Source organism: Lepidochelys kempii, chromosome 5 (genome assembly GCF_965140285.1).
Source record: "Lepidochelys kempii isolate rLepKem1 chromosome 5, rLepKem1.hap1, whole genome shotgun sequence".
Taxonomy (NCBI): domain Eukaryota; kingdom Metazoa; phylum Chordata; order Testudines; family Cheloniidae; genus Lepidochelys; species Lepidochelys kempii.
The window spans coordinates 39,438,798-39,466,224 of record NC_136384.1 but is presented as its reverse complement, the minus strand read 5'-3'; the positions used below and the strand labels follow the sequence as shown (position 1 = coordinate 39,466,224).

General features: G+C 43.7%; 2 protein-coding genes across 4 annotated transcripts in view; both read right to left on the bottom strand.

Annotated features, from left to right (window-relative positions):
* The window catches only part of ZSWIM6 (zinc finger SWIM-type containing 6), a 164,475-nt gene that overhangs the window by 51,537 nt on the left and 85,511 nt on the right, over window positions 1-27,427 (bottom strand). For all 3 annotated transcript variants that reach the window (XM_073344031.2, XM_073344030.2, XM_073344032.2), the window contains exons 3-4: window positions 2,459-2,607; window positions 1,778-1,928 (exon numbers count right to left, since the gene is read on the bottom strand). In XM_073344031.2, the coding sequence (XP_073200132.1) occupies window positions 1,778-1,928; window positions 2,459-2,607 (300 nt within the window). The remainder of the gene's footprint in view (window positions 1-1,777; window positions 1,929-2,458; window positions 2,608-27,427) is intronic.
* On the bottom strand, window positions 21,191-27,412 carry LOC144930550 (uncharacterized). The gene is made up of 2 exons (XM_078852776.1): window positions 22,680-27,412; window positions 21,191-21,759 (listed from the first exon to the last, which is right to left on the bottom strand). Exons 1-2 carry the CDS (start codon window positions 23,356-23,358, stop codon window positions 21,683-21,685), a joined length of 756 nt encoding a protein of 251 aa, XP_078708902.1. The 5' UTR covers window positions 23,359-27,412; the 3' UTR covers window positions 21,191-21,682.

Here is a 27,427-nt window from a genome sequence, read left to right as displayed (position 1 = left end):
GCAGAATACTTAGCCGCATCTACACCTTGCATTATGTTGACCTAACTGTGGCACTCAAGGCACAACATTTTTCACAGCCCTGAGCAACATAGCTAGGGCAATCTAATTTTTAAGTGCAGACTAGGCCTGAGTTACATCTGGTGTTACAATGCAACTGCTCAGGCTCTTCTGCCTGTAGCATCAAATGAGCACAGACAAGAGGAAACTGCTGATATGAAACTGAAAATGAAGAGAAGAGGAGTGATGGCTTAGACAATTTATTAAAATTTAGGTTTATCTGCAGTATCCTGTAAAAGTGCTACAGGTTCCAGGATAGCCCCTCCCAGCACCTACCAGCTCAACCTACATAAGCAACAAAGTACGCATTCCTATAGTTTTAAATATAGCCAAATTGTTACTTTCAATTAAGCATATGTCCTTTTCTCTAGCAAAAGGTGCTTTGTTTCGCCATCAAATCAAGATGTCCAGGCTGCCATTTCCACCCCCCGCTGTATGCCAGAAATTCACAACAACTCCAGCTCCTTTTAAATTGAACAATTAAGCCTGCAGAGAACTCCAGTTTCAGTTTTACTCAGTATCCTGATAAACCTGCCTTTTTTAAATGTCCAGTTCTTCCTTCATTCCTTACTTAGACTTCTGTAAGACATTTAACTTGGTACCACAAGACATTTTGATTAAAAAACTAGAACAATATAAAATTAGCATGGCACATATTAAATGGATTAAAAACCGGCTGATAGGTCTGAAAATGTAATGGTAAATGGGGTACAGTCATCAAGTGGGAGTGTTTCCAGTGGGGTGCTGCAGGGATCAGTTCTTGGCCCTAATCTATTTAACATTTTTATCAGTGACCTGGAAGAAAACAGAACGATCTGTGATAAAGTTTGCAAATGACACAAAAATTGGGGATGAGTGGTAAATAATGGAGAAGACAGATTATTGATTCAGAGTGATCTCGATTGTTTGGTAAACTGGGTGCAACCAAACAATATATAGTTTGATACAGCTAAATGTAAATATATACATCTAGGAACAAAGAATGTAGGATATTCTTACAAAATGGGGGTCAAAACCCTATCCTGGGAAGCACCGACTGTGAAAAAGATTTGGGGGTCATGGTGGATAAACAGCTGAACATGAGCTCCCAGTGTGATGCTGTGGCCAAAAAAGCTAATGTGATCTTGGGATGCATAAACAGGGGAATCTTGAGTAGAAGTAGGGAGGTTATTTTACCTCTGTATTTAGCACTCGTGTGACTGCTGCTGGAATATTGTGTCCAGTTCTGATGCTCACAGTTCAAGAAGGATGTTGATAAATTGGAGAAGGTTCAGAGAAGAGCAATAGGAATGATTAAAGTATTAGAAAACATGCTTTATAGTGATAGGCTCAAGGAGCTCAATCTATTTAGATTAGCAAAGAGAAGTAACAATGGGCTCTCCAATCTAGCAGAGAAAGGTATAACAACATTATCATCTGATAGATGGAAACTGAAGCTAGACAAATGCAGACTGAAAATAAGGCGTACATTTTTGACAGTGAGGGCAATTAACCACTGGAGTAATTTATCAAGGAACATTCTGGATTCTCCATCATTGCTGATTTTTAAGTTAAGATTAGAGGTTCTCTCTAAAAGCTATGCTCTAGGAATGATTTTGGAGGAGTGTTACGTTCTGTGTATACAGGAGGTCAGACTAGATGATCACAATGGTCTCTTCTGGCCTTGGAATCTATGAAACATATACATACACAGCATATAATTTTAATTATTCGCATTTACCCAGTTCATCCCAGAGCTGCCTATACTTGTCAGTCATTGCAGTGCCTTGTTGCCTCCAAAGCGACAGACGAGGGTCAGCCATGAACTGTTCTGTTATCAATGTCAACATGCGAGCTCCATTAGAGTCTCTCATCTTTAACATCTCTCGCACCTAGGAAACAAAAAAGGTCTCTTAATACAAGATTGAAAAAAGAAGCTACATAATACTGATGAAATACTGAAGCTTATGTTTTATTTAATTCCTCCTCCCTCTTTGAGGCACATACACTATTTAAAAAAAAAAAACCTCTCACTGTCAAAAAATTTTAAATGAGAACTTGACTACATGGAGTTTGTTCTCCAACAGTAAAAATTATTTTAGATCACTGTTAATGTCCCACTGCAATTTCTGTTCTGAACAGGTTTTCCACAAGAAATTTAGACTTACATTAAAATGTATGCCCCAAGAATATCACATACGGTTTTCCAAAACTTTGGGGAAAAAAACTAGTGAGGATAAACAAGTAGATTTTAAGGCACATCAAGTTATGCTCCACTGATGGAGAATTCTCGGTAGCATAATGCTGTACTAATAAGGCATAGCTTGGTTTAAAAATGACTGCATTTTCAGTAATTAATTAATCAAATATGGGCTGGATAGAGGAAAACAAAAAAAGAAGGAGACCCAAATGTAACCCCTACCTTTGCAAAAAGCAAATTGAGCTGCTTCCCTGATCCATGGTATCCACCCTGGGAGAGAAAGAGTTTAACTTGCTCCTGGACTTGTTCTTCATCCAAGTGCCAACAGTTTTCATCATCTATGCTAGCACCTGCTGTTGGGTCAGGAGCACCTACAAACAGCAGCGAAAAAATCATTATGGTCTAAATAAAGATTATAGGTCCATAGTGGGAGGGGAAGGGGAAGGAGGTCAGAAGTACAGAGGAATTTTTTGGACTTGGGATCTCTCTTGTTTTGGGTATTGTGGCTTTACCTTATTAAAATATTTTGAAGTTTTTTTCTCAGTACCCCGACCACTCTGAGGGAAGACGAGAAAGGGGCTCCAAGTAATCATATTTAATAATTAACTACAAACTAAGCAAAAACCTGTTTAATTACAAGAGGTTTCACAAGACAAAGTTTCTGTAATACGATGTTTTATGTCAGTTTCACATAAAAATACAGAACATGATACCTGAAACAAAGGTATTCTGGAAAGTTTAAAGTGTGGCTCTACTCCAAAGGTTCCATGTTCATGATCTAAGTGAAATTTATATCCAACATTTTCAATTACAAGACTTTTTTTTTGCCAGTATTGCCAAACCAGCTTGAGGTTCCCCTTTTTGTGCACCAGTACATATAAGAAAAGGTTCTGCAAGCCAAATTATGTTTCCTTTAGTACCTCTTCAATCACAGTGTCTTCAGATAGTGTTTTCCATGACACCTGTACAACACCCAGTGCCTTCAATAATCTTGCACAGATGTAAGTGATTGATACTTAGGGTATGTCTTCACTACCTGCCGAATCAGCGGGCAGCGATTGATCCAGCGGGGATCGATTTATCGTGTCTAGTCTAGACACAATAAAATCGACCCTCGAGCACTCTCCCGTCGACTCCTGCACTCCAGCGCCGCGACAGGCGCAGGCAGAGTCGACTGGGGAGCGGCAGCAGTCGACTTACTACGGTGAAGACACCATGGTAAGTCGATCTAATACGTTATTCACGTAGCTGAAGTTGCGTAACTTAGATCGATCCCCCACCCCAGTGTAGACCAGGGCTTAGTGTAAAATTCTGTTGATGGCCCAGTAATACATCAACTCAGTTCCTCTTAGCTGTAATGGCTCTGCAAGGCCAATAGGAGTAAAAAAAAAAAAAAAAAAAAAAAAAACAACCAAACAAAAAAAAACAAACCCCAAAGCACAAAAACGCGAACGCAGTAGAAAAACTCATGAGTAAGCAAGCATGTAGAGGGAATGGATCTGTTGATTAATAAGCATTTTTACACAGGCTAGGTCTTCACTGTACAGTTAATTCGAGTGTACATAACTGAGTTAAATCCTTTTAAGTTAGCCTACCTTGAGTAGCCACACTATGAAACAGCACTGCCACCCCCACCCCCCGGGACCCCTGCCCCTTATCCAACCCCTCCCCACGCCCTTATCACGCTGCTCAGAGTGGCAGGCACTCGCAGCAATGCTGCTGCCCTACCTGGGAGCTCAGGGGCTGGGCAGGATGGTCCCACGGGCTGGATGTGGCCTGCAGGCCGCAGTTTGCCCACCTCTGAGCTAACACCTTCTAGAACTCTAATCAAGACAAAGCAACTGTGAAATTAGATTACCCCACAGAGTATCTTTATTAACAGCTGACAAATTGTGCTAATGTAAGTTTTAGCTTATATCCTTGACAGGCCAGACAACTTGAGTTGAAAGCACCACCACCCTCAAGCTTTTGTGCGTGTTGATGTAACTTGAGTTAGGGGCAACAGTCAAGTTATCTACAATGCAGACAAGCCCAGAGCCAAACTGCACTTTTATGCCCTGTCTAGATTAAGATTTGAAGGTGGTATGGTAGACCAAGTTAACCCCACTGAATAGCTAACACAAGGGTGAGCAAACTTTTTGGCCCCGGGGCCACATCGGGGTTGTGAAACTTTATGGAGGGCCAGGTAGGGAAGGTTGTGCCTCCCTAAACAGCCTGGACCCCGCGCCCTATCTGCCCGCTCCCACTTCCCGCCCCCCTCAGAACCCCCAACCCATCTAACACCCCCCCTTGTCCCCTGACCCACCCGTCCCAGGACCCCTGCCCTGGACCCAACCCCCCCTACCACCAGTCCCCTTACTGCCCCAACCCCTATCCACACCCCCACCCCCTGACTGCCCCCCCAGGACCCTGACTGCCCACCTGATTGCCCTGACCCCTATCCACACCAGCACCCCATCCAACCCCCCTGCTACCCATCCCCTGACCGCCCCCCCCAAACCTCCGCCCCATCCAACTGCCCCCCCACCCCCCGGGACCCCTGCCCCTTATCCAACCCCTCCCCACCCCCTTATCACGCTGCTCAGCAACGCTGCTGCCCTACCTGGCAGGAGCAGTGGGCCAGAGCACCGGCGGCACAGCGCACTGAGGCTGCGCTGGGGGGGGGGGGGGGGAGGAGAGACAGCAGGCTGGGAGCTCAGGGGCTGGGCAGGACGGTCCTGCAGGCTGGATGTGGCCTGCAGGCCGCAGTTTGCCCACCTCTGAGCTAACACCTTCTAGAACTCTAATCAAGACAAAGCAACTGTACTTTAGAACATGTTCAAGTGGTTGAATTAAAGGCTTTACCTTGACCAGTCAGCACATTCTAAAGTACAATTGCTTTGACTCTCTCAGAATTCTAGAAGCTGTTAGTAATTCAGCTATGCAACATCTCACCACTTAAGTCTTACTCTAGACAGGGCCTATGGGTATGTCTAAACTGCAGTTAAAAACCTGCGAATGGCGTGGGTCAGCTGACTCAGGCTCCGGGGGCCTGGGCTAAAGGGCGGTTTAATTGTGGTATAGATGTTTCAGCTCAGGCAGGAGCCCAGGCACTGGGACCCAGTGAAGGGGAGGGTCCTAGAGCCACAATTAAACACAGACTTACTCCAAGCCACGTGAGCCTGAGTCAGCTGAAACAGGCCGGTCATGGGTTTTTAACTGCAATGTAGACATACCCTAAGTATCCTTCTGTAACCAACACGATAAAAATAGTACGCTAACTGGAAACAAAGGTATCAATTCAAATACTTTTTTCAATAAGTGCTGAAAAGTTTAAGAAGAGGACAAAGTTCTCCAGAGTTTTTGAAATTAAAAATCACTACTTCAATTCTATGGATTTAATAATTTTTTCACCATTCTAGCTATGCCATGCAGAGAAGCTCATTGAAAATCTGAAGCAAGCTCCTTCTGACTAGTGAAGACACAACTGGAAGATTTTGAAGAGCAGAGAGGTGTGTCTTGTACTCAACTGCTCGTACCTCTGAAAGCCAAAAATCTTATAGCTTGGAGTTCCTAATACTTGAGACCATAAGAATGGGAATCTTGTGTGGATTGTATCCTTAAATAGTTTTTTAAATTGAGAGACAAACTGTGTCCTTGAATATGTCCATGCAACTCCCACTGACTTCCAAGGCTGCTCTTTAGAGTGTGTGAAGACAAAAATTGAGCCCAAGACATTATGAAACTAAGGAATGAAAAACTTCACTCTAAAAGTGCTTCTCTCTTTACTTAGTTCATTTTAAGCGGCTTTCAATGCAGTGCACTACATGAAACAAATGTTGATAAGTCTTCAGTTGCAGAGAATGAGATAAAAAGGGAAATCAAACCACAGGAGAACAGGCAGTGCAGCTGTTGCAGTAACTCGAGTTTTTTGTATCACCTTGCAAAATAGCTTAAATATTTAATTGCTCCAAAACACACAAAGACAACTACTTATTGCACTTGTCATTAATAAAATATATAAAACACAAAACTTGCTTTAAAATAAACTGGTTGATATAAATTATAATTTAAATTAATTTTTGCGGGGTTACTTTTAATTGTATTAAAACAATTTAGTAAGAAGTCATAGCTAAACTTCACTATTTGTGAAAAACCAAATTCTTTCTGGAACTATTTACATTTTATCAAAAGCTCGTAAGTCAGTTTGTGCTATAATGCTGAATTTCCACAAGACTATTATTGATTCTCTAGTAATGACATACTGTCTCTGGAACACTGGTATCAGATCAGCCCAGAACTGTAACAATAACATTGCCAGAGAGTTCTCCAATACAGGAGTAATGAACAGGGCAGTTTTGAGGGAGTTCTCCAGGTGAGGGAGGAGTGACCAGGTGACCCTTGGGGTGAGTTTGTCATCTGTTTGTTGTTGTGTGCTTTCTTGATTGAAGCGTATAGTGTGGTTTATTTAGTGGGCTGCATGCTCACCCTAGGCCAGGGGTGGGCAAACTTTTTGGCGCAAGGGCTACATCTGGGAATATTGTATGGCGGGCCATAAATGCTCACAAAATTAGGGTTGGGGTGCAGTAGGGGGTGAGGGCTCCGGTTGGGGGTGCGATCTCTGGGGTGGGGCCAGAAATGAGGAGTTTAGGGTGCAGGAATGGGCTCCGGGCTGGGACTGAGGGGTTTGGAGAGCAGGAGGGGGATCAGGGCTGGGGCAGGGGGTTGGTGTGTGGGGAGAGGCTCAGGGGTGCAGGTTTGCAGCATCGCTTACCTCAAGAGGCTCCGGACGCAGCAGCATGTCCCTTCTCTGGCTCCTACGCTAAGGCGTGGCCAGGCAGCTCTGCACGCTGTCCTGTCCGCAGGCACCACCCCTGCAGCTCCCATTGGAGCGCCAGAGGGGGCCATTGGCACACATAGGAGCTGGAGTGGGGCCATGCCACAGCTTCTGGGAGCCGCATGGTGCGGTCCCCAACCCTGCGACCTGGCTGGAGCGGGACCATACTGTGGCTTCCGGGAGCCTGACCTGGATCTGGCCTGCGGGCCATAGTTTGCCCAGCCCTGGCCCAGACTGATAGCTTCCTAATGAGGGGCTTGACTACCATCCATTGAGCCCTGATCCCTTTAGGGCCTCTTGACAAGGGGGTATGGCTAACTCAGGGAGAACAGCCAGCCCATAAGCGACCAGAGCAAACAGGAACAGCAAACAGGAGTTTTCAGAGGGAGATTAGAGTGGGAGCACAAGATACAGATACACCTAACAAACATTCTCTAAACTTAGGCCAATAATTGACCCCTCCAACCACCCCCTCCCCCACAGAAAACAAACCACCTCCTTTCCCCCCCAAAAAAAACCCCAAACCCTGCAAGAGTAAAAATAAAGCACAAGTCCAGCAGCAGAGTGTGGGCTACCCAGTTTATTTCAGAGACTGCAGCATGTACGATTACTTGCCTTGTGGGCAGGTGGCGTATGTATGTATTCAGTGCAAGGAGCTCATGGCCCTCAGAGACCATATATGGGCTCATGAAACCAGAGTGGCTGAACTGCAGGAGCTAAGTAAGACAGAGGTACATAGATGAGACTTTCTGGAACATAGTAGAACGGTCCCACCCCCAATCTGGCAGCTTCTGTGCTGCAGAGGAGGATGAAAGCCTTGGAGAAGGACTATATCAAAAAGGAGCAGAGGGAAACAAGCCCATAGTTGGGGAACTCCTTTCAGATGTCATGATATTGCCTCGTACTGATGATCCTCCTCTGAGGGAGGTGACCCCAACTTATTTGGAAGAGACAGGCAATAGTAATGGAGGATTTATTACAAATATAGAGCATTACGTTTGTGATGACTGGGAGAACCACCTGGTGAACTGCCTGTCAAGTGGGAAGGTTGTGGATCTCTCAAGACATCTAGATAGACTTATGTGCAGTGCTGGGGAGGAGCCAGTGGTTGTGGTACATGTAGGTACCAATTACATCAGGAAAGGCAGGGGAGAAGTCGTGGAGGCTAAATTTAGGCTGCTAGGCAAGATATTCAAATCCAGGACCTCCATGGTACTATTCTCTAAATTGCTTCCAGTTCAATGTACAGGTCCAGTTAGACAAGCAGAACTGCACAGTCTCTATGCGTAGATCAGACGGTGTTGGTAGGAGGGATTTAGATTTATTAGGACCTGGGAACATTTTAGGAATGAAGGAGACTATACAGGAAGGATAGGCTCCACCTAAACCAAAATGGAACCAGACTGCTGGCATGTAAAACTAAAAAGCTCATAGAGAAGGTTTTAAACTAAGGCTTAGGGTAGTGTTGAGATTTGTGGAGGAACGCACAGGCCAGGCAGACCCATCCCTTAGGGGAGGATTTATTAAAGGGGATATTCTATATCCTCATAAAGAGGAGAGGACAGAAGTTGATAAATTACAGGTAGGAACTGAAGAGAAACAGTCAAGCAAAAGAGAGTTCCATTCAGTTACATTACATGAAGGCATACAACTAAATATTGACAGATCTTTTAAGTGACTGTATATAAATGCTGGAAGTCCAAATACTAAGAGGGTAAACTTGAGTGCCTGGTATTAAAGGAGGCTACTGAAATAACAGGCATCACAGAAATTGGTGGAATGATGATAATCAATGGGACACAATAATACCAGGGTACAAAATATATAGGAATGACAGTAGGTCATGCTGGTGGAGGAGTGGCACTATATTTAAAAGAAAGCATAGAATCAAATATAGTAAAAATCTTAAATGACAAACTTGACCACACCATCTCTATGGATAGAAATTCCATGCTTGAATAATAAGAGTATAGCAGTAGAAATATACTAACAATCACCTGCCCAGGATGGTGACAGTGATTGTGAAATACAGTCAGGGACATTGGAAAGGCTAATAAAACAAAGCCCAGTAATAATGGAGTATATCAACTATCCCCATGTATACTGGGAACATGTCACCTCAGGATGGGATACAGAGATAAAATTAATGACTGCGTCTTGGAGCAGCTAGTCCTGGAACCTAGAGGAGGAGAGGCAATTCTCAATTTAGTCCTAAGTGAAGCAAAAGATCTCATCCAAGAGGTGAATATAGCTTAACTGCTCAGTAACAGCAACCATAATGTAATTAAACTTAACATCTCTGTAGGGAGAAAATACAAAACAACACACCACAGTACCATTTAACTTCAAAAAGGTGATCTATACAGAAATGAGGAGGCTAGTTAAACAGAAATTAAAAGGAGCTGTCTTAAGACTGAAATGCCTGCAAGCTGCATGGAAACTTTAAAAATTGGAAAGTCAAACCCTACTGAGGAAAATAGAAAGGAACAAACTTTGTTAAGTCAAGGTAGAATTAGGAAGCCCAAAAAAGAATTTGAAGGGCAACTAGCAAAAGACAAAAACTAAACAGCAATTTTTTAAAAAAAAATATACCCGAAACAGGTGACTGAGGTGCTAAATGAACAGTCAAGGAAGACAAGGCTGTTGCAGAGAAGCCAAATGAATTTTTTGCATCAGTCTTCACTGCAGAGGATGTAACAAAAAGTCCCATACTTGAGATATTCTTCTTAGGTAACAAATCTGAGGAACTGTCCAAGATTGAGGTGTCAATAGAATATGTTGTAGAACAAACTGATAAATTAAAACAGATAAGTAAAGAAAAACCAACAATGTTAGTTAGGAACCATTAGGAAAGGTATAGATAATCAGATAGTAAATATAATACCTCTATATAAACCAAAGGTATGTCCCCATCTTGAACACTATGTTCAGTTCTGGTCACCACATTTCAAAAAGAATATATTAGAATTGGAAAAAGTCCAGAGAAAGGAAACAAAAATTAATAGACGTACGTAACAGCTTCCATATGAGTAAAAAGAAAGTCAAGCGTAAAAAGACTGGGACTGTTCATCTTAGAAATGAGATAATTAAGAGAGGATATGACAAAGGTCTATAAAATCATGAACAATGTGGAGAAAGTGAAAGTGTTATTTACTCCTTCACATAAGACGTGAACCAGGGGTTGGCCCAATGAAATTAACAGGCAACAGGTTTAAAAACAAACAAAAGGAAGTACTTCTTCACATAATGAACATTCATCCTGTGGAACTCATTGTCAGGGGATGTGTGATGGCCAAGAAAGAAATAGGGTTCAGGAGTCCTTCAAGGGCTGTTAGTCAAGATGGTCAGGGACACAACCTCATGTTCTGGGTATTCCTAAACCTCTGACTGCCAGAAGCTGGGACTGGAGGAGAGGGGATGAATCCCTCACTAAATTACCCTGTTCTGTTCACGCCCTCTGAAGCATCTGGCACTGGTCACTGTCGGAAGATGGGATACTGGGTTACATGAACCACTGGTCTGAGCAGGGCCATCCCTACCCATACACAAAGTATGCAGCTGCGGGCTGCACCAGCCCCTGCTCCACCTCTTCCCTATCCCACCCCTGCTCCACCCCGCCTCATCCCACCCCAGCCTTTCCCCTGAGGACTGCAGCAAGGGTCGGGTGCCCTGCACTCACAGGCAGCAGTCAGAGGAGCGACCTGGCTCCAGCCCGCTCCATACCACCAGCTCCCAGCCGTGCCACTGGTGAGTGCTGGGGGGCAGTTTCCCCTCTGCCCCCCAAGTCTCCCCCGGCAGAGACCTGGGACCCCACACAGTTCCCCCGCAGGGGGGCTGCGTAGGACACCAAAATGGCTAGGGATGGCCCTGGATCTGAGTCAGTATGTATGGCGTTTATGTTCTGGTTTCAGCCGGGTTCTGAAACCATTTTCCACAGTAGCACTGTGCCCCTAATCATTGTTGTCAGAAGTCTTGGTGACAAAGGTCAAAGATACCATGCTGAGGGTCTGCTCACAAATGTGGCTCAGCCTAGTATTACAGAGACTTCATGCAGTGTCTGGAGCCTCCTCTCTCACAAAGCTGCACGTGTTATGCTCAGTATGGTTTGACTTTAACTTTTTTTCTAACTAAAAAAAGGAAAAAGGAATTTCCTTATGTGTATTTATTGTCTGTTTGGCAACAGGGTGTAACAGTTTACTGTTAACTCACTAATTTTTCAACAACCCCGTTGGCGGTCTTAGTCAATGGTCATGGACTAAAAAGGCATGGAGGCAATGTCTGAAAGGGCATGGCCATTCTAAGCTACCTTCTCACCTAAGAATTAGTCCTTGCTGGTCAGGGCTGTAGCACAGTGATAGTGCAGTATGGAGGCCTGAATTGCCACTACGCATGCCACCCGGTTCTGTGGATAAACAGCAGATTTTTCTCCAGGGCACTCAATTGTACTTTTCAAGTGTACTACATTCACTCATACTAGAGTAAATATTTCATAGGTCCTGTGTCTCTCTCCCGCACCCCCCAATCAGAGCAGTAGATAGGATTTTTTTTTTTTTTATTAGCTAGGGTAGTAGTTTAAAGCAGTAGCAGAAACTGAGTTTAAAACAAAAAACATGGTTCCTATTGCTTATTGTAGGCACCCTTTACTAACGGGGCCTCTGAACTCAACTGAGAGTGTTCCAATTGAGAAGATCCTGAGCGCTGTAATCCAACCTTGGAGTCCACAACTCCCATGATGCCTTGGGAAGAGAGAGAGACTTCTTCTAAGGAGAGCAAATGATAGACTATTTTGGAGAGGCGATGAGATGGCTTTTGTGGAGCTTTGTCCATACCAGGAGCTGCTGCTCAACTGCTGCTAGGAAGCTAGAAGCAACTACTGAGAATTTGCTGGGGGTTTGAGCAAGCAGGGAGCCTCAGAGACTTGTTGGCTTCATTGGAAGCAGGGCAGAAACTGTTGTTGTGCCCAGAGCTGACTGAGGTGGATCTGCAGTGAAGGCAGTGTGAGTAACCACCACCCTTTTTTGGGAAAGTACTTGCAAGGAAAGGGGCATAGCAAAGCCTTTAAGGAGTTGTCTGAGTCTGAGAAGAGCAGAATGGTCTTCTCATCAAACCAGAACCCAAGTTTGTTGACATTTGATTAAAACAACTCCAATCTTCAGAAGGGGTGTACAGCTTGAAAGGATCCTAAATTAGAAATGTTCTGCCCCTTGTTGTCTTGGCTGGACTGATTCACTGGATCAACAAAGTGTTGTCTTCAGCTTCAAGATCTCTAAGCACGCCCACACAAACAAGTGTTTAGAACTCTGAAATCCAGAGGAGTGTCCACTCAGGGGTGGGTTAAATGGTGGCAGTTTTAATGCACGTTAGATAAGTTTTATTTACTACTGTAAACTATTTTTTTAAATCGATTGATGAAACTGCCACACCCACTAACTTCAATTAGTAGTGACATTTAATCTCAGTCTGTTATACCGTGTTTCCTTACGTTGTTAAGTAAAGGTATGTTAACTTTAATCTAAATGTATACTGGGTGTATATTATTTATAATTGGTATCTTTTAGTTAGACCCATTGCATGGATTAGAATACGCTTATTCATGGAGGCTCCAATTTAGTGTGTACAGGGCCCAGCCAGGTGGATACACTGCCAATTTTAATTTCCTTTACAAGTAAAAGGACTGCAGCAGAGTAGGGGATAGAGGATTCCCACCTATACACCACCACCACTGGTATACTCAGGATCTCTTTCTGTCAACAATATCAGGAGCCCAGGCACACAGGTGAGTGTTGCTTGTCCCCAGGGAGGAAATGGGGGTTACATTATAAAGGCAGCTGTACACCTGCCTAAAATAGCTGAAGGCCCAAACAAGCTCTAAATCTGTAATGAAGTGTTGTTTGTTGTTGGAAGGAGCACAGAACTGAGAGCCAGAAATTCTTGAGTTTAACCCTAGCACCAACACCAACTCCCTTTCCCTATTTGTAAATTGGGGATAAATATTACTTATGTGCTTCAGAGGTTTCATGAGGATTAATTAGCATATGTTTGAGCTTTGAAAGTGAAATGCACTAATTATATGAAATATTTAAAAACCTGTAATTAAATGGTGTCAGTTCAGACACTCATATATATTTGTTCCCTCCTCACCTCAGGCTTAGTTAACTTATCTGTCATGACTGGTCTTTAAAATAGATTTTAGTTAATGCATTTATGGCCATTTTTAATTTACATATACACATATACACAAACATGTTAAGTATATGAATAAGGATATACATTTTTAATATGTGCTTCTATGGCTTAAAAGCAAAATGTTTAATATAATTAAAAATATCGTGCATGGGCAGTAGGTCTTTTTCAAACATCTTTTATGACATTCCTGAACCAAATTATTTCAGAAAGCTGCTGGTCTCCACAGACTATTATGACAATTAAAAGCTACCTTTTTAAAAACTAACCCATTTTCAAGTTCTGAGCTGAAGAATCATTTTTATTTTTAATTTAAATTTCTGAAGACTATTAAAAGACATTTTTCTTGTTGACATTGCTTAAAACATCTTAAATAACTTGGTTTGAGCTTTTGAATTAAGTTTAACCTTTGAACAGAATGCTGCAAGTGTAGAAATTTCACTCTAAAAGAACAATATTTGAAAGTGAGAGTGAAACAAGGAGCTTACACTTCTCTTTCAAACCTGCATTTACCAGGGTTCTGACTTTTTAGACTCTGGCACAGGAAGAAAAAAAAAAAGCCTGTATAGTGCAGACTGCTTAGGAACTACCATCCATCAAATATGGTTAAAATACAAACAATATCTATGTTTTAAAACTGTCCACTTCCCCCACTCCTCATTTTTGAGCAATGTTTCTATCTTCAGTCAAACCTATCCAAACCACTTATTCAAGGCATACTTTAGTGCTCTTCACTGATACATAGAATCACAGAATATCAGGGTTGGAAGGGACCTCAGGAGGTCATCTAGTCCAACCTCCTGCTCAAAGCAGGACCAATCCCCAACTAAATCATCCCAGCCAGGGCTTTGGCAAGCCTGACCTTAAAAACCTCAAAGGAAGGAGATTCCATCACCTCCCTAGATAACGCATTCCAGTGTTTCACCACCCTCCTAGTGAAAAAGTTTTTCCTAATATCCAACCTAAACCTCTCACTGCAACTTGAGACCACTGCTCCTTGTTCTGTCATCAGCTACCACTGAGAACAGTCTAGAGCCATCCTCTTTGGAACCCCCTTTCAGGTAGTTGAAAGCAGCTATCAAATCCCCCCTCATTCTTCTGCAAAATAAACAATCCCAGTTCCCTCAGCCTCTCCTCATAAGTCATGTGTTCCAGTCCCCTAATCATTTTTGTTGCCCTCCACTGGACTCTTTCCAAATTTTTCCACATTCTTCTTGTAGTTTGGGGCCCAAAACTGGACAGAGTACTCCAGATGAGGCCTCACCAGTGTCGAATAGAGGGGAACGATCACGTCCCTCGATCTGCTGGCAATGCCCCTACTTATACAGCCCAAAAGGCCATTAGCCTTCTTGGCAAAAAGGGCACACTGTTGACTCATATCCAGCTTCTCATCCACTGTAACCCTGAGGTTCTTTTCTGCAGAACTGCTGCCTAGCCATTTGGTCCCTAGTCTGTAGCACTGTATGGGATTCTTCCATCCTAAATGCAGGACTCTGCACTTGTCCTTGTTGAACATAATCAGATTTCTTTTGGCCCAATCCTCGAATTTGTCTAGATCCCTCTGTATCCAATCCCTACCCTCCAGTGTATCTACCACTCCTCACAGTTGTGTCATCTGCAAACTTGCTGAGGGTGCAGTCCACACCATCCTCCAGATAATTAATGAAGATATTGAACAAAACCGGCCCCAGGACCAACCCTTGGGGCACTCCGCTTGATACTGGCCGCCAACTCGACATGGAGCCATTGATCACTACCTGTTGAGCCCGACGATCCAACCAGCTTTCTGTCCACCTTGTAGTCCATTCATCCAGCCCACATTCTTTAATTTGCTGGCAAGAACACTGTGGGAGACCATATCAAAAGCTTCGTTAAAGTCAAGGAATAACACGTCCGCTGCTTTCCCCTCATCCACAGAGCCGGTTATCTCATCATAAGGGGCAATTAGATTAGTCAGGCATGACTTGCCCTTGGTGAATCCATGCTGACTGTTCCTGATCACTTTCCTCTCCTCTAAGTGCTTCAGAATTGATTCCTTGAGGACCTGCTCCATGATTTTTCCAGGGACTGAGGTGAGGCTGGCTGGCCTGTAGTTCCCAGGATCCTCCTCCTTCCCTTTTTTAAAGATGGGCACTACATTAGCCTTTTTCCAGTCGTCTGGGACCACCCGCGATCGCCATGAGTTTTCAAAAATAATGGCCAACGGCTCTGCAATCACATCCGCCAACTCCTTTAGCACTCTCGGATGCAGCGCATCCGGCCCCATGAACTTGTGCTCGTCCAGCTTTTCTAAACAGTCCTGAACCACTTCTTTCTCCACAGAGAGCTGATCACCTCCTCCCCATGCTGTGCTGCCCAGTGCAGCCGTCTGGGAGCTGACCTTGTTCATGAAGACAGAGGCAAAAAAAGCATTGAGTACATTAGCTTTTTCCACATCCTCTGTCACTAGGTTGCCTCCCTCATCCAGTAAGGGGCCCACACTTTTCTTGGCTTTCTTCTTGTTGCTAACATATCTGAAGAAACCCTTCTTGTTACTCTTAACATCTCTTGCTAGCTGCAACTACAGGTGTTATTTGGCCTTCCTGATTTCACTCCTGCATGCCCTAGCAGTATTTTTATACTCCTCCCTGGTCATTTGTCCAATCTTCCACTTCTTGTAAGCTTCTTTTTTGTGTTTAAGATCAGCAAGAATTTCACTGTTAAGCCAAGCTGGTTGCCTGTCATATTTACTATTCTTTCTACACAACGGGATGGTTTGTTCCTGTAACCTCAATGAGGATTCCTTAAAGTACAGCCAGCTCTCCTGGACTCCTTTCGCCCTCATGTTCTTCTCCCAGGGGATCCTGCCCATCAGTTCCCTGAGGGAGTCAAAGTCTGCTTTTCTGAAGTCCAGGGTCTGTATTCTGCTTTCTTCCTTGGAGTTCAGGATCCTGACACGACCATCTCATGGTCACTGCTTCCCAGGTTCCCATCCACTTTTGCTTTCCCTACTAATTCTTCCCAGTTTGTGAGCAGCAGGTCAAGAAGAGCTCTGCCCTTAGTTGGTTCCTCCAGCACTTGCACCAGGAAATTGTCCCCTACACTTTCCAAAAACTTTTTGGATACATTTAAATTTGTAAAAATATTCATAAAATTAACAGTAGATCATTTAAACCTTTAAGTGTCATCTGATGACAGCATTAAGAGGAGGGGATGAGGGCATAGAAATACCATTTCAAATAAAAGCATGCTTTAATTTGAAGTTAGCAAAAATGGAATTGTTTTAGCCTATCAGACTGCAGTGATTCTGTACCCTTACCAACACAACAGCATGGTAATTAACTTTTATTAACGTGTAGTCAGAATTAAACTGAATTACTTTAGAGGCACCATTTGAATTATATAAAATCAACATACGATCAAATTAACAGTCACAATTACATTATACCTTTGATTCCTAAATGCTTCAAACTTATACCTGAATCACTTCATTTGCCAATAAATTTCAAACACTTTTTGGGGAGGAACACTTGTGCCTATTTAATCAGTACACAGTAGCACAGGAATAGCCACACTGGATCACACCTGTGATCCATCTAACTCAATATCTGAGAGTGGCCAGCATCAGATGCTTTAGAAGAAGTTGCAAGAAACGCCATAGTAGGCAGATGTGGGTTAATCAGTCCTCCATAAAAAAGTGTTACCCTAACCCTCAATATAGTCTTAAAAAACCTCCCAAAACACTTTCCTCACATTAACTACTATAACTGGATATTCATGTTATCTATACACGTCCAATCACTCAAAATCTTGCTAAATTCTTGGCTTCAGTAACACCCTGTGGCAATGAGGTCCACAGTCTAGTTGTGTGAAGTAGCATATGTTTTTATCAGTTTTTAACTGGACACCTTTCAATAATCATTAAAAGCGGCAAAGAGTCTTGTGGCACCTTATAGACCAACAGACGTATTGGAGCATAAGTTTTCATGGGTGAATACCCACTTTGTCGGATGCATCCATCGAAGTGGGTATTCACCCATGAAAGCTTATGGTCCAAAACGTCTGTTAGTCTATAAGGTGCCACAGGACTCTTTGCTACTTTTACAGATCCAGACTAACACGGCTACCCCTCTGATACCTAACAATCATTTAGTGTCCCCTTGTTCTGGTGCTCCCTGTTTCATAGAACAGAAACTCCTGAACTACCTTCTCTAGACCATGCATTATTTTGTATACATTTATCTGGTGTCCTTTTATTAGTTTCATTTCCAAAATACACAGGCCAAATATTTTCAGTCTCTTCATATGAGATTTTTTCCATGCTTCTATTCATTCTTCATACCCTTCTCTGAATCACCTTTAATTCTGCAATATCCTTTTTGAGATGCAGTAATCAATACTGCAGACAGTACTCCAGATGAAGGGAAACCACTAATTTGTACAAAGGGATAATGTTTTCTGTATCATTCTCCACCCCATTCCTTATGAATCCTAGCATTTTACTTGTTTTTTAAGGTATAACTGCACACTGAACTGAGATCTTCACTGAGCTGTCCACAATGATGCCTAGCTTCTTTTTCTGAGTCACTGCTGTTAATTTTGAACCATGTAATCTGTCTGAATAGTTCGAGTTTCCCTTTAACACATGTTTCAGAGTAACAGCCGTGTTAGTCTGTATTCGCAAAAAGAAAAGGAGTACTTGTGGCACCTTAGAGACTAACCAATTTATTTGAGCATGAGCTTTCGTGAGCTACAGCTCACTTCATCGGATGCATGCCGTGGCATGCATCCGATGAAGTGAGCTGTAGCTCACGAAAGCTCATGCTCAAATAAATTGGTTAGTCTCTAAGGTGCCACAAGTACTCCTTTTCCTTTAACACATATTACTTTGGGTTTATCAACACTCTGAGTTTCATCAGCCATTGTGTCTCCCATTCACCTGGCTTGGTTAGGGCTTTCTGGAGTTCCTCAGAATCTTCTCTGGTTTTAACTAACTTAAATAATTTTTTGTCTTCTGCAGTTTTTGCCACCACCCTCCTTACCCCATTTCTTCCAGATCATTAACCAATCACCAGTTCTGGTATGAAACCTCAAGTCACCCTGCAGTTTGTATTCTGCTTCCCGATGATGAAAAATGATCGCTTTGTTTTCTGTCTTTTAGCCAGTTTCTTATCCAGGAAAATATTTTATCCCTCACAAGGGACTATTTAGTGTCTACAGAGGTTACCACACCACTACTAATTAGTCTCTTGGTTAACAGGTTCTCTTTTATGCACCACTTCATACATTCAAAGAATTCTATCAGATTGGTTTCTACAAAAGCAAATAGAGTCTGGCGAAACTGCTTAGATCCTACCTATATAGTGTGGGTTTTTAAGTCAATTTACGAGGTATAGAAGGCTTACTGGTCTGTAATTCTCTGGATCGTTAAGAGAGTCTTTTATAAAACACAGGTGCAACATATGTTAACTGCACCAAAGGATTGGAGGGTAAGTTTCTTAATGACATTGCATGATTTTTCTTAGCCATGTAATTGATAAGATCCTTCAGAACTCTTGGGTATATATCATCTAGACTTAGGCTATGTCTATGCTACGAAATTAGGTTCAATTTATAGAAGTCGGTTTTGTAGAAAATGTTTTTATACAGTCGATTGTGTGTCCCCCCACAAAAATGCTCCAAGTGCATTTAGTCGGTGGAGTGCGTCCACAGTACTGAGGCAACCATCGACTTCTGAAGCGTTGCACTATGGGTAGTTAACCCACAGTTCCCGCAGTCTCTGCCGCTCATTTGAATTCTGGGTAGAAATCCCAATGCCTGATGGGGCAAAAACATTGTCGTGGGTGGTTCTGGGTACTTATCAGGCCCATCCTTCCCTCCCTCCGTGAAAGCAACAGCAGACAATCGTTTCGCGCCTTTTTTCCTGGGTTACCCATGCAGATGCCATATCATGGCAAGCATGGAGCCTGCTCAGCTCACCGTATGTCTCCTGGGTGCTGGCAGATGCAGTACTACATTGCAACACAGCAGCAGCTCATTGCCTTTTGGCAGCAGACAGTGCAGTATGACTGGTAGCCATCATCGCTGTACTCCAGAGTGCTCTTTTAGCCGACCTCAGTGAGGTTGGTCAGAGGCGCCTGGGCAAACATGGGAGTGACTCAGCCAGGTCATTTCCCTTTTAAGTTTTCTCTCATGGCGATTCAGTCCTGCCAGCAGTCGTACTACACCGTCTTCTAATAAGCACCCAGGAGATGATGATGGCTAGCAGTCGTACTGCACCGTCTGCTGCCAACAAGATGTATAAAGATAGATGAAGTGGATCACAACAAGAAATAGAACAGATCTGTTTTGTATTCATTTTCTCCCCCCTTCCTCCCTCCCTCCGTGAAATCAACGGCCTGCTAAACCCAGGGTTTTGAGTTCTATCCTTGAGGGGGCCATTCTGTTTCTCCTTGATGCAAAGCCACCCCCTCTGTTGATTTTAATTCCCTGTAAACCAACCATGTAAGCCATGTTGTCAGTTGCCCCTCTCTCCGTCAGAGCAATGGCAGACAATCATTTTGTGCCTTTTTTCAGCGCAGACGCCATAGCCCACTCAGCTCACCGCGGCAATTATGAGCACTATAAACACTGTGCGCATTATCCAGCAGGATAAGCGAAACCAGACGAGGAGAAGGCGACTGCAGCTCGGTGACGAGACTGATGAGGACATGGACATAGACTTCTCACAAAGTACAGCCCCCTACAATGGTGTCAATTGGGCAGGTTCATGGTGTGGAACGCTGATTCTGGGCTCGGGAAACAAGCAGAGTGGTGGGACCGCATAGCGTTGTGGGTCTGGGACGGTTCCCAGTGGCTCCAAAACTTTCACATGTGTAAGGGCACTTTCATGGAACTTTGTGACTTGCTTTCCCCTGCCCTGAAGCGCAAGAATACCAAGATGAGAGCAGTCCTCACAGTTCACAAGCGAGTGGCGATAGCCCTGTGGAAGCTTGCAACGCCAGACAGCTACCAGTCAGAAATCAATTTGGAGTGGGCAAATCTACTGTTGGGGCTGCTGTGATGCAAGTACCCAACGCAATCAAAGATCTGCTGATATCAAGGGTAGTGACCCTGGGAAATGTACAGGTTGTAGTGGATGGCTTTGCTGCAATGGGATTCCCTAACTGTGGTGAGGCCATAGACGGAACACATATCCCTATCTTGGCACCGGAGCACCAAGGCAGTGAGTACCTAAACCACAAGGGGTACTTTTCAATGGTGCTGCAAGCACTGGTGAATCACAAGGGATGTTTCACCGGCATCAACATGGGATGGCCAGGAAAGGTACATGATGCTTGCATCTTCATGAACTCTGGTCTGTTTCAACAGCTGCAGCAAGGGACTTACTTTCCAGACCAGAAAATAACTGTTGGGGATGTTGAAATGCCTATAGTTATCCTTGGGGACCCAGCCTACCCCTTAATGCCATGGCTCATGAAGCCATACACAGAGACCCTGGACAGAAGTCAGGAGCTGTTCAACTATAGGCTGAGCAAGAGCAGAATGGTGGTAGAATGTGCATCTGGACGTTTAAAAGCGCGCTGGCGCAGTTTACTGACTCGGTTAGACCTCAGCAAAACCAATATTCCCATTGTTATTGCTGCTTGCTGTGCACTCCACAATCTCTGTGTGAGTAAGGGAGAAGACGTTTATGGCAGGGTGGGAGTTTGAGGCAAATCGCCTGCCCACTGATTACACGCAGCCAGACACCAGGGTGGTTAGAAGAGCACAGGAGGAGGCGGTGCGCATCAGAGAAGCTTTGAAAACCAGTTTCAGGAATGGCCAGGCTACGGTGTGAAAGTTCTGTTTGTTTCTCCTTGATGGAACCCCCCCCGGGTTCACTCTACTTTCCTGTAAGCTAAGCACCCTCCCCTCCCCCCCTCAATCCCCGCTTGCAGATGCAATAAAGTCATTGTTGCTTCACATTCATGCGTTCTTTATTAATTCATCACATAAATAGGAGGATAACTGCCAAGGTAGCTCGGGAGGGGTGGTGGAGTAGGTAAGGACAAGGCCACACAGCACTTTAAAACTTATTGAATGCCAGCCTTCTGTTGCTTGGGTAATCCTCTGGGGTGGAGTGGCTGGGTGGCTGGAGCCCCCCCCACCACCACCACCACATTCTTGGGTGTCTAGGTGAGGAGGCTTTGGAACTTGGGGAGGAGGGCGGTTGGTTACACAGGGGCTGTAGTGGCGGTATGTGCTCCTGCTGCCTTTCCTGCAGCTCAACCATATGCTGGAGCGTATTAGTTTGATCTTTCAGCAGCCTGAGCATTGACTCCTGCCTTCTTTCAGCAAGCTGATGCCACCTACCATCTTCAGCCCGCCACCTCTCCTCGTGGTCATATGGTGTTTTCCTGCACTCTGAGATTGTCTGCCTCCATGTATTTTGCTGTGCTCTGTCAGTGTGGGAGGACAGCATGAGGTCAGAACATTTCATCACGAGTGCGTTTTTTTCGCCTTCTAATCTTTGCTAGCCTCTGGGAAGGAGAAACATATGCAGCTGGTGGAGGAAAAAAGGGAGAGTGGTAGTTAAAAAGACACATTTTATAGAACAATGGGTACACTCTTTCATGGTAAACCTTGCTGTTAACATTACATAGCACATGTGCTTTCATTACAAGGTTGCATTTTGCCTCTTATTGAGGGTATGCCGGTTTGGTGTGAGAGATCACTCATGCAGGGCCGGGCAACAGAATTTGGCTTGCAGGCAGCTTTCGGCTTCTTTAACCTTCATAACATGTAGGAATGGTTTCAAACAGCAGCACCCTCATTTCCCATAAGAAGTAGCCGTTGGGTTGGCCATTAAAAATGGGTTGGCAATTTAAAAGGAGGATCTGCGGTTTCTGGGTTCAAATGCAGCAGAAACCCAACTACTCCCCCCCCCCCCACCCAATTCTCTGGGATGATGGCTTCACCCCTCCCCCCACCATGTAGCTAACAGCGGGGAAGATTTCTGATCAGCCACAGGCAAACAGCCCAGCAGGAACGGGCACCTCTGAATGTCCGCTTACTAAAGCTACCCTATTTCAACCAGGTGACCGTGAATGATATCACTCTCCTGAGGGTAACACAGAGAGATGAAGAAGGGATGTTGTTTGAATGCCAGCAAACACCAGGACCATATGCTGCAATGCTTTGTTCTGCAATGATTCCCGACTACGTGCTACTGGCCTGGCGTGGTAAAGTGTCCTACCATGGAGGACGGAATAAGGCTGCCCTCCCCAGAAACCTTTTGCAAAGGCTTTGGGAGTATATCCAGGAGAGCTTTATGGCAATGTCCCTGGAGGATTTCCGCTCCAGCCCCAGACAAGTTAATAGACTTTTCCAGTAGCTGTTCTGGCCACAAATGCCAGGGCAAATTAATCATTAAACACACTTGCTTTTAAACCATGTATAATATTTACAAAGGTACACACTCACCAGAGGTCCCTTCTCTGCCTTCAGGGTCCGGGAGCCCGCCTTGGGTGGCTTCAGGGTGTACTGGGTCCAGGTCCAGGGTGATAAACAGTTCCTGGCTGTTGGGGAAACCGGTTTCTCCACTTCTTTGTTGTGAGCTATCCACAACCTCTTCCTCTTTGCCCCAAAAACCCACTTCCGTGTTGCCTCCCACTCCTTGGACAGAGTCAAAGCACAGGGTGGGGGTAGTGGTGTCTGCACCCCCTAGAATGGCATGCAGCTCATCACAGAAGTGGCATGTCTGGGGCTCTGAACCGGAGTGGCTGTTTGCCTCTCTGGTTTTTTGGTGGGCTTGCCTGAGCTCCTTAATTTTCACATGGCACTGCTGCGGTTCCCTGTTATAGCCTCTGCCCTTCATGCCATTGGAGATTTTTTCAAATATTTTGGCATTTCGTCTTTTCAAACGGAGTTCTGGCAGCACGGATTCATCTCCCCATACAGTCATCAAATTCCATACCTCCCGTTCGGTCCATGCTGGAGCTCGTCGGCAATTCTGGGACTGCATGGTCTCCTGTGATGATGAGCTCTGCATGACCACCTGTGCAGGTGAGCTCGCCACGCTGGCCAAACAGGAAACGAGATTCAAAAGTTCGCGGGGCTTTTCCTGTCTACCTGGCCAGTGCATCTGAGTTGAGCACGCCATGCAGAGCGGTCACAACTGAGCACTCTGGGATAGCTCCCGGAGGCCAATACCATTGAATTGCATCCTCAGTACCCCAAATTCGACCCGGCAAGGCCGATTTCAGCACTAATCCCCTCGTCAGGGGTGGAGTAAAGAAATCGATTTTAAGAGCCCTTTAAATCGAAAAAAAGGGCTTCGTTGTGTGGATGGGTGTAGGGTTAAAATCGAGGTAACGCTGCTAAATTCAACCTCAACTCCTAGTGTAGACAAGGCTTTAGAAAAACTTGTCCTACATGATTTAGGACAAGAAGTCCATTTGGAAGTTACAGATAAGCCCTGTATAGTTCTGCAAATGGAACCAACTAGAACAGCTGTATTAACATGTTAATTGTACTTATCCAAGAGAGGGGAAGTTCCTATTTGTTAGCAAAATATTTGTTTTCTCACTCAGTCCTTCAAAAAAAAGCAAGTGTTGGCAGGCATACAAGATCTTGGACCTCAGTTCTACATTGCAGGCCATGTCTATACTACAATTTTTTGCCAGCATTACTATGTTGGTAAGGGGTGTAATTTGCGACCCGTACACCTAGCTGTGGCAGCAAAAGCCCATATAGTGTAGACAGTGTCATACTGGAAAATTGGACTTTTGCTGATTTAGCTTATTTCCCTTGGGGGAGAAAGGGTAGGCATGCTAGAACTAGCAGTGTTGCTCGTATGAGATGCATCCACACCAGGAGCACTTAGCCGATATACCTACACTAGCAAAGTATGCCTAGCATTGACTTGGCCTCATTTTAAAAGGACAGTATCTCAAAGAGCACAATGACTTCACAAACCAGTTTTATAGGATTACAGCAATACCAATCAAGAAGAAGCCACTTACTGAACCATCAGCACTACTCTCAGTGTTCCTTGAAGGCCTTACAACCTGGTACTGACCCCAGTCAATGCTCAGGTAACCCACTGGTTAGCGTGTTATGTGCTCTCCCTTGTGCCCAAACCACAACAGACAAGTCTGTTACAGCCCTCTCTTACAGTGCCTGTCTCTTTGGCTCAAGCTGTAGGGACTTGTGCCTTAAGAAGTCCCCAATTCAATCCCCAGCGTCAGCCACTAAGCGAATGGGAACTTGTCAGATAGGTAACACTTAGATTAGGACAATTGACAAGGGAAAAGCCAATAACCATACCCTTGTCATTAACTCTGCTCTCTATAGATTCACATACCCAGGCCATGTCCAAGTTTTGCTCCTTCTTCCCGCTTTAGACTTGCAAAATTCAGTATCTTCTCCAGGCAACTCCTCCCTCATCTTCACCACTGAAGCCTCTTCTTTATCTTTGATAGCTATGCTGTCCCCTTCAGATCCATTCAAAATGCGGCTGCCAAAATTATCTTCCTGGCTCAATTGTTCTGACCATGTCACCCCAAGATCACTCTCCATTTACTAAGAGGTGCAGCATGGCACTTTAAAGACATGCCATAATCAGATTTGGAGGCGACTTCTGCAACTTGTGCTCTAAATAGTGTTCAGCAGCATTCATCTGTGAACAGTTATCTTAATACAAAGGTGACCAGTGAAGTCCATGTATATAGAGATTTTAGTAATCTGTCCATGGCAATACAAATGCAGAAAACATGGTTTGCATTCGAAACAGAGTATACATCACACTTGCTATTAAAAAAAAAAGTTTGTTCTGGGAACTAGCTAAGTTCATTTAACGGCAACGGGGATGTGGCAGATTGGATAGTCATTTTACCATTTTGTTCGTCAATACGGTTAGAACTCAAAACTAATTGTTTAATAGGTTTTGTGGAACAGGTTTTTATATTTTTCAAATAAAAAAATTGAGGAAACAACAATTAAAACTCTGGATTTGAGAGCACGTGCAGCTGGAATACTCTTTATTTGCTGTGTATTAGAAAGTTCTACTTTTTCTTAACAGAAACTTATACCCATTTTAACTTGGTAAATATCTTTTTTTTAAAAATCAAGGATATAGTTTTTGTTTTTCTGTTGGGTTTTTTTTTTAAACCTTTTTCTGAGGTAGAGGTCCCTTTTCTTGTAAGCCATTCTTAACAGGTTGTAGTGGATCATTGGTTTGGTTTGGTTGGATTTGAAGTTGGATTTCCTACTTGTATATTCCTGCCACGGTTTGATTACTAGATAATTATATTGACAATTAAAATAGGCTTATTGCTACAGTTTTCAGGCAAATGTAATTGCAATGCACACAAGCTGACAAACATTTTAGTTTTATAGATGCTCTTAACCCATCCTACCCATACACTTAAATGAACACTTTCAAAAGCTTGTTTAGTGCTTTACAACTTTTGTTTTCTTTTATTTTTATTGTTTTGGTTTCAATATCAGTTTTAAAATAAACATTTTAAAAGGCATGTTAGAAGTTAAGTACTACCAATTGGAAGGGAGCCCCACTTCAAACTGAATAAAGTGGCTGGTTTTTCTAGGCCAATGTATCTAGGATTAGTATAATTACAGTTTTAATTTTGTATAGCATCCCAGCTCTCTCTACTCTAGCCTCATCCTCTGACCCCTGTACTGCTTTTGTTGTTACTGTGGAGCTTCTCCTCTTTGACATCTTAGCCTCATGGGACTTTAAGATGCTTGCTGCTCCTCTCCCAGCTGTCCTCTTACCTCTCTGACCTTTTTCCTCCTTTCAGCATCTCTCTCTTCCCCTCTTTTCTATCACTGTAGGCTATCCCACCAACCTCCATGTCACTCTGACCCACAACTTGGGCATTATTTTTCACTCTTCCAATCCCTTGCCCCACCCATTAATGCTATTTCCAAATCCTTCTGCTTCTTCCTCCTCATCTAATCAGTCCTTTATTTTCTCCACCTTCACAGCCAACTCTCTCATTTCAGGTTCTTATTATATTCCATCTTGATTAATCCTCTCCTCCGGCCTCCCCTCCCCCCCCCCACACACACACACTGCCCTCCCGCAGCCCAGACAAAATGTTGCCACTAAACTCATCTTCCTCGATCATTTAACTTCTTTCTCCGAGTCCTTCCACTGGCTTCCCATCCAGTAGCCTATCAGATATAAGCTTCTGGTCAACACCATCAAAGCGCCACATATCACTCCCCCCACCCTAGTTATCCTGCATTGTCAAGTGTCATGTTGTCCCCGAATCTTTGCCACTCCACCATTGCTTCCAACTTCACCTTTCCATCTGATTCTCAAACAATCCTCTGTGCCTTCTATGTGGCTCCCATCTGGAAGGCCCTCCCATGTCCAGATTTTGGTCCACTTGAAAGATCCACTTGTGCTGTACTGCCTACAGTGAATCAAATTGACTTGTACATACAAATTGCATATTCTTATTCCTTACTCTGACATTTGTGTACTTGTTTGTCCTTGTATTGAAAGCTCCTATGAGCAGGGGCCAATCTTCGTAAATGTTTAGAAAGTCCCTACATACTGGGCACTATAGCAGAACAAAACCAAGTGGCACTTTAATGAACAAAGTAAGTCAAATATGCTTCCTCACCGAACAACTGAACCTAATGTTACTGCAATGGCTAGGCTAGAACAGTTTTTTGCCAATTGGCCTGATATTTTTAATACACTATCCTTTCTCATTTCCTCTCCTGACTCCAATGCAGAACAAAACCCAAACAAAAAGGTCCGCAGAAAACTTAATGTAATGAAAGAAAATTAAAAACAGATTTTATCTGTTTTTCTGCTTCTTTTAAAAGCGCCTTAGAAATGAAGCTATGGATAAGCAGAATTTCAAAGATGAACAGTAAAGAGAAACTATCAAAAACATAGTCAGTACATTTACTGCAAAATAGGTATTGTTAATAAGATGGCTGTAGAAAGAAGAGCAGAAACAAATATATTATTGTAATATGGCAGACTACATTGCTACATTAGTTATAAGATATTGCAATATAGATCATTCTTATTGCTTATACATGGTTTCTCTTGCAAACTAGCAGGTTTTTTTCAAGCCATCTTAAAGTAATGGTAGAATAATGATCCACATTTACATACCTTTTTTTGTACGGAGTTGAGAAAATAGATAAAGAAAAACAAACAACGGGTGAACAAAGGAAAGACAAGG

Excerpts from the sequence above, each read along its gene's own strand:
- LOC144930550 (XM_078852776.1), bottom strand. The coding sequence starts at position 23,358 with ATGGCGTGCTCAACTCAGATGCACTGGCCAGGTAGACAGGAAAAGCCC. Across the intron at positions 21,760-22,679 it reads AGGCAGAGAAGGGACCTCTG|CTGCATATGTTTCTCCTTCC; the intron begins GTGAGTGTGTAC and ends TTCCTCCACCAG.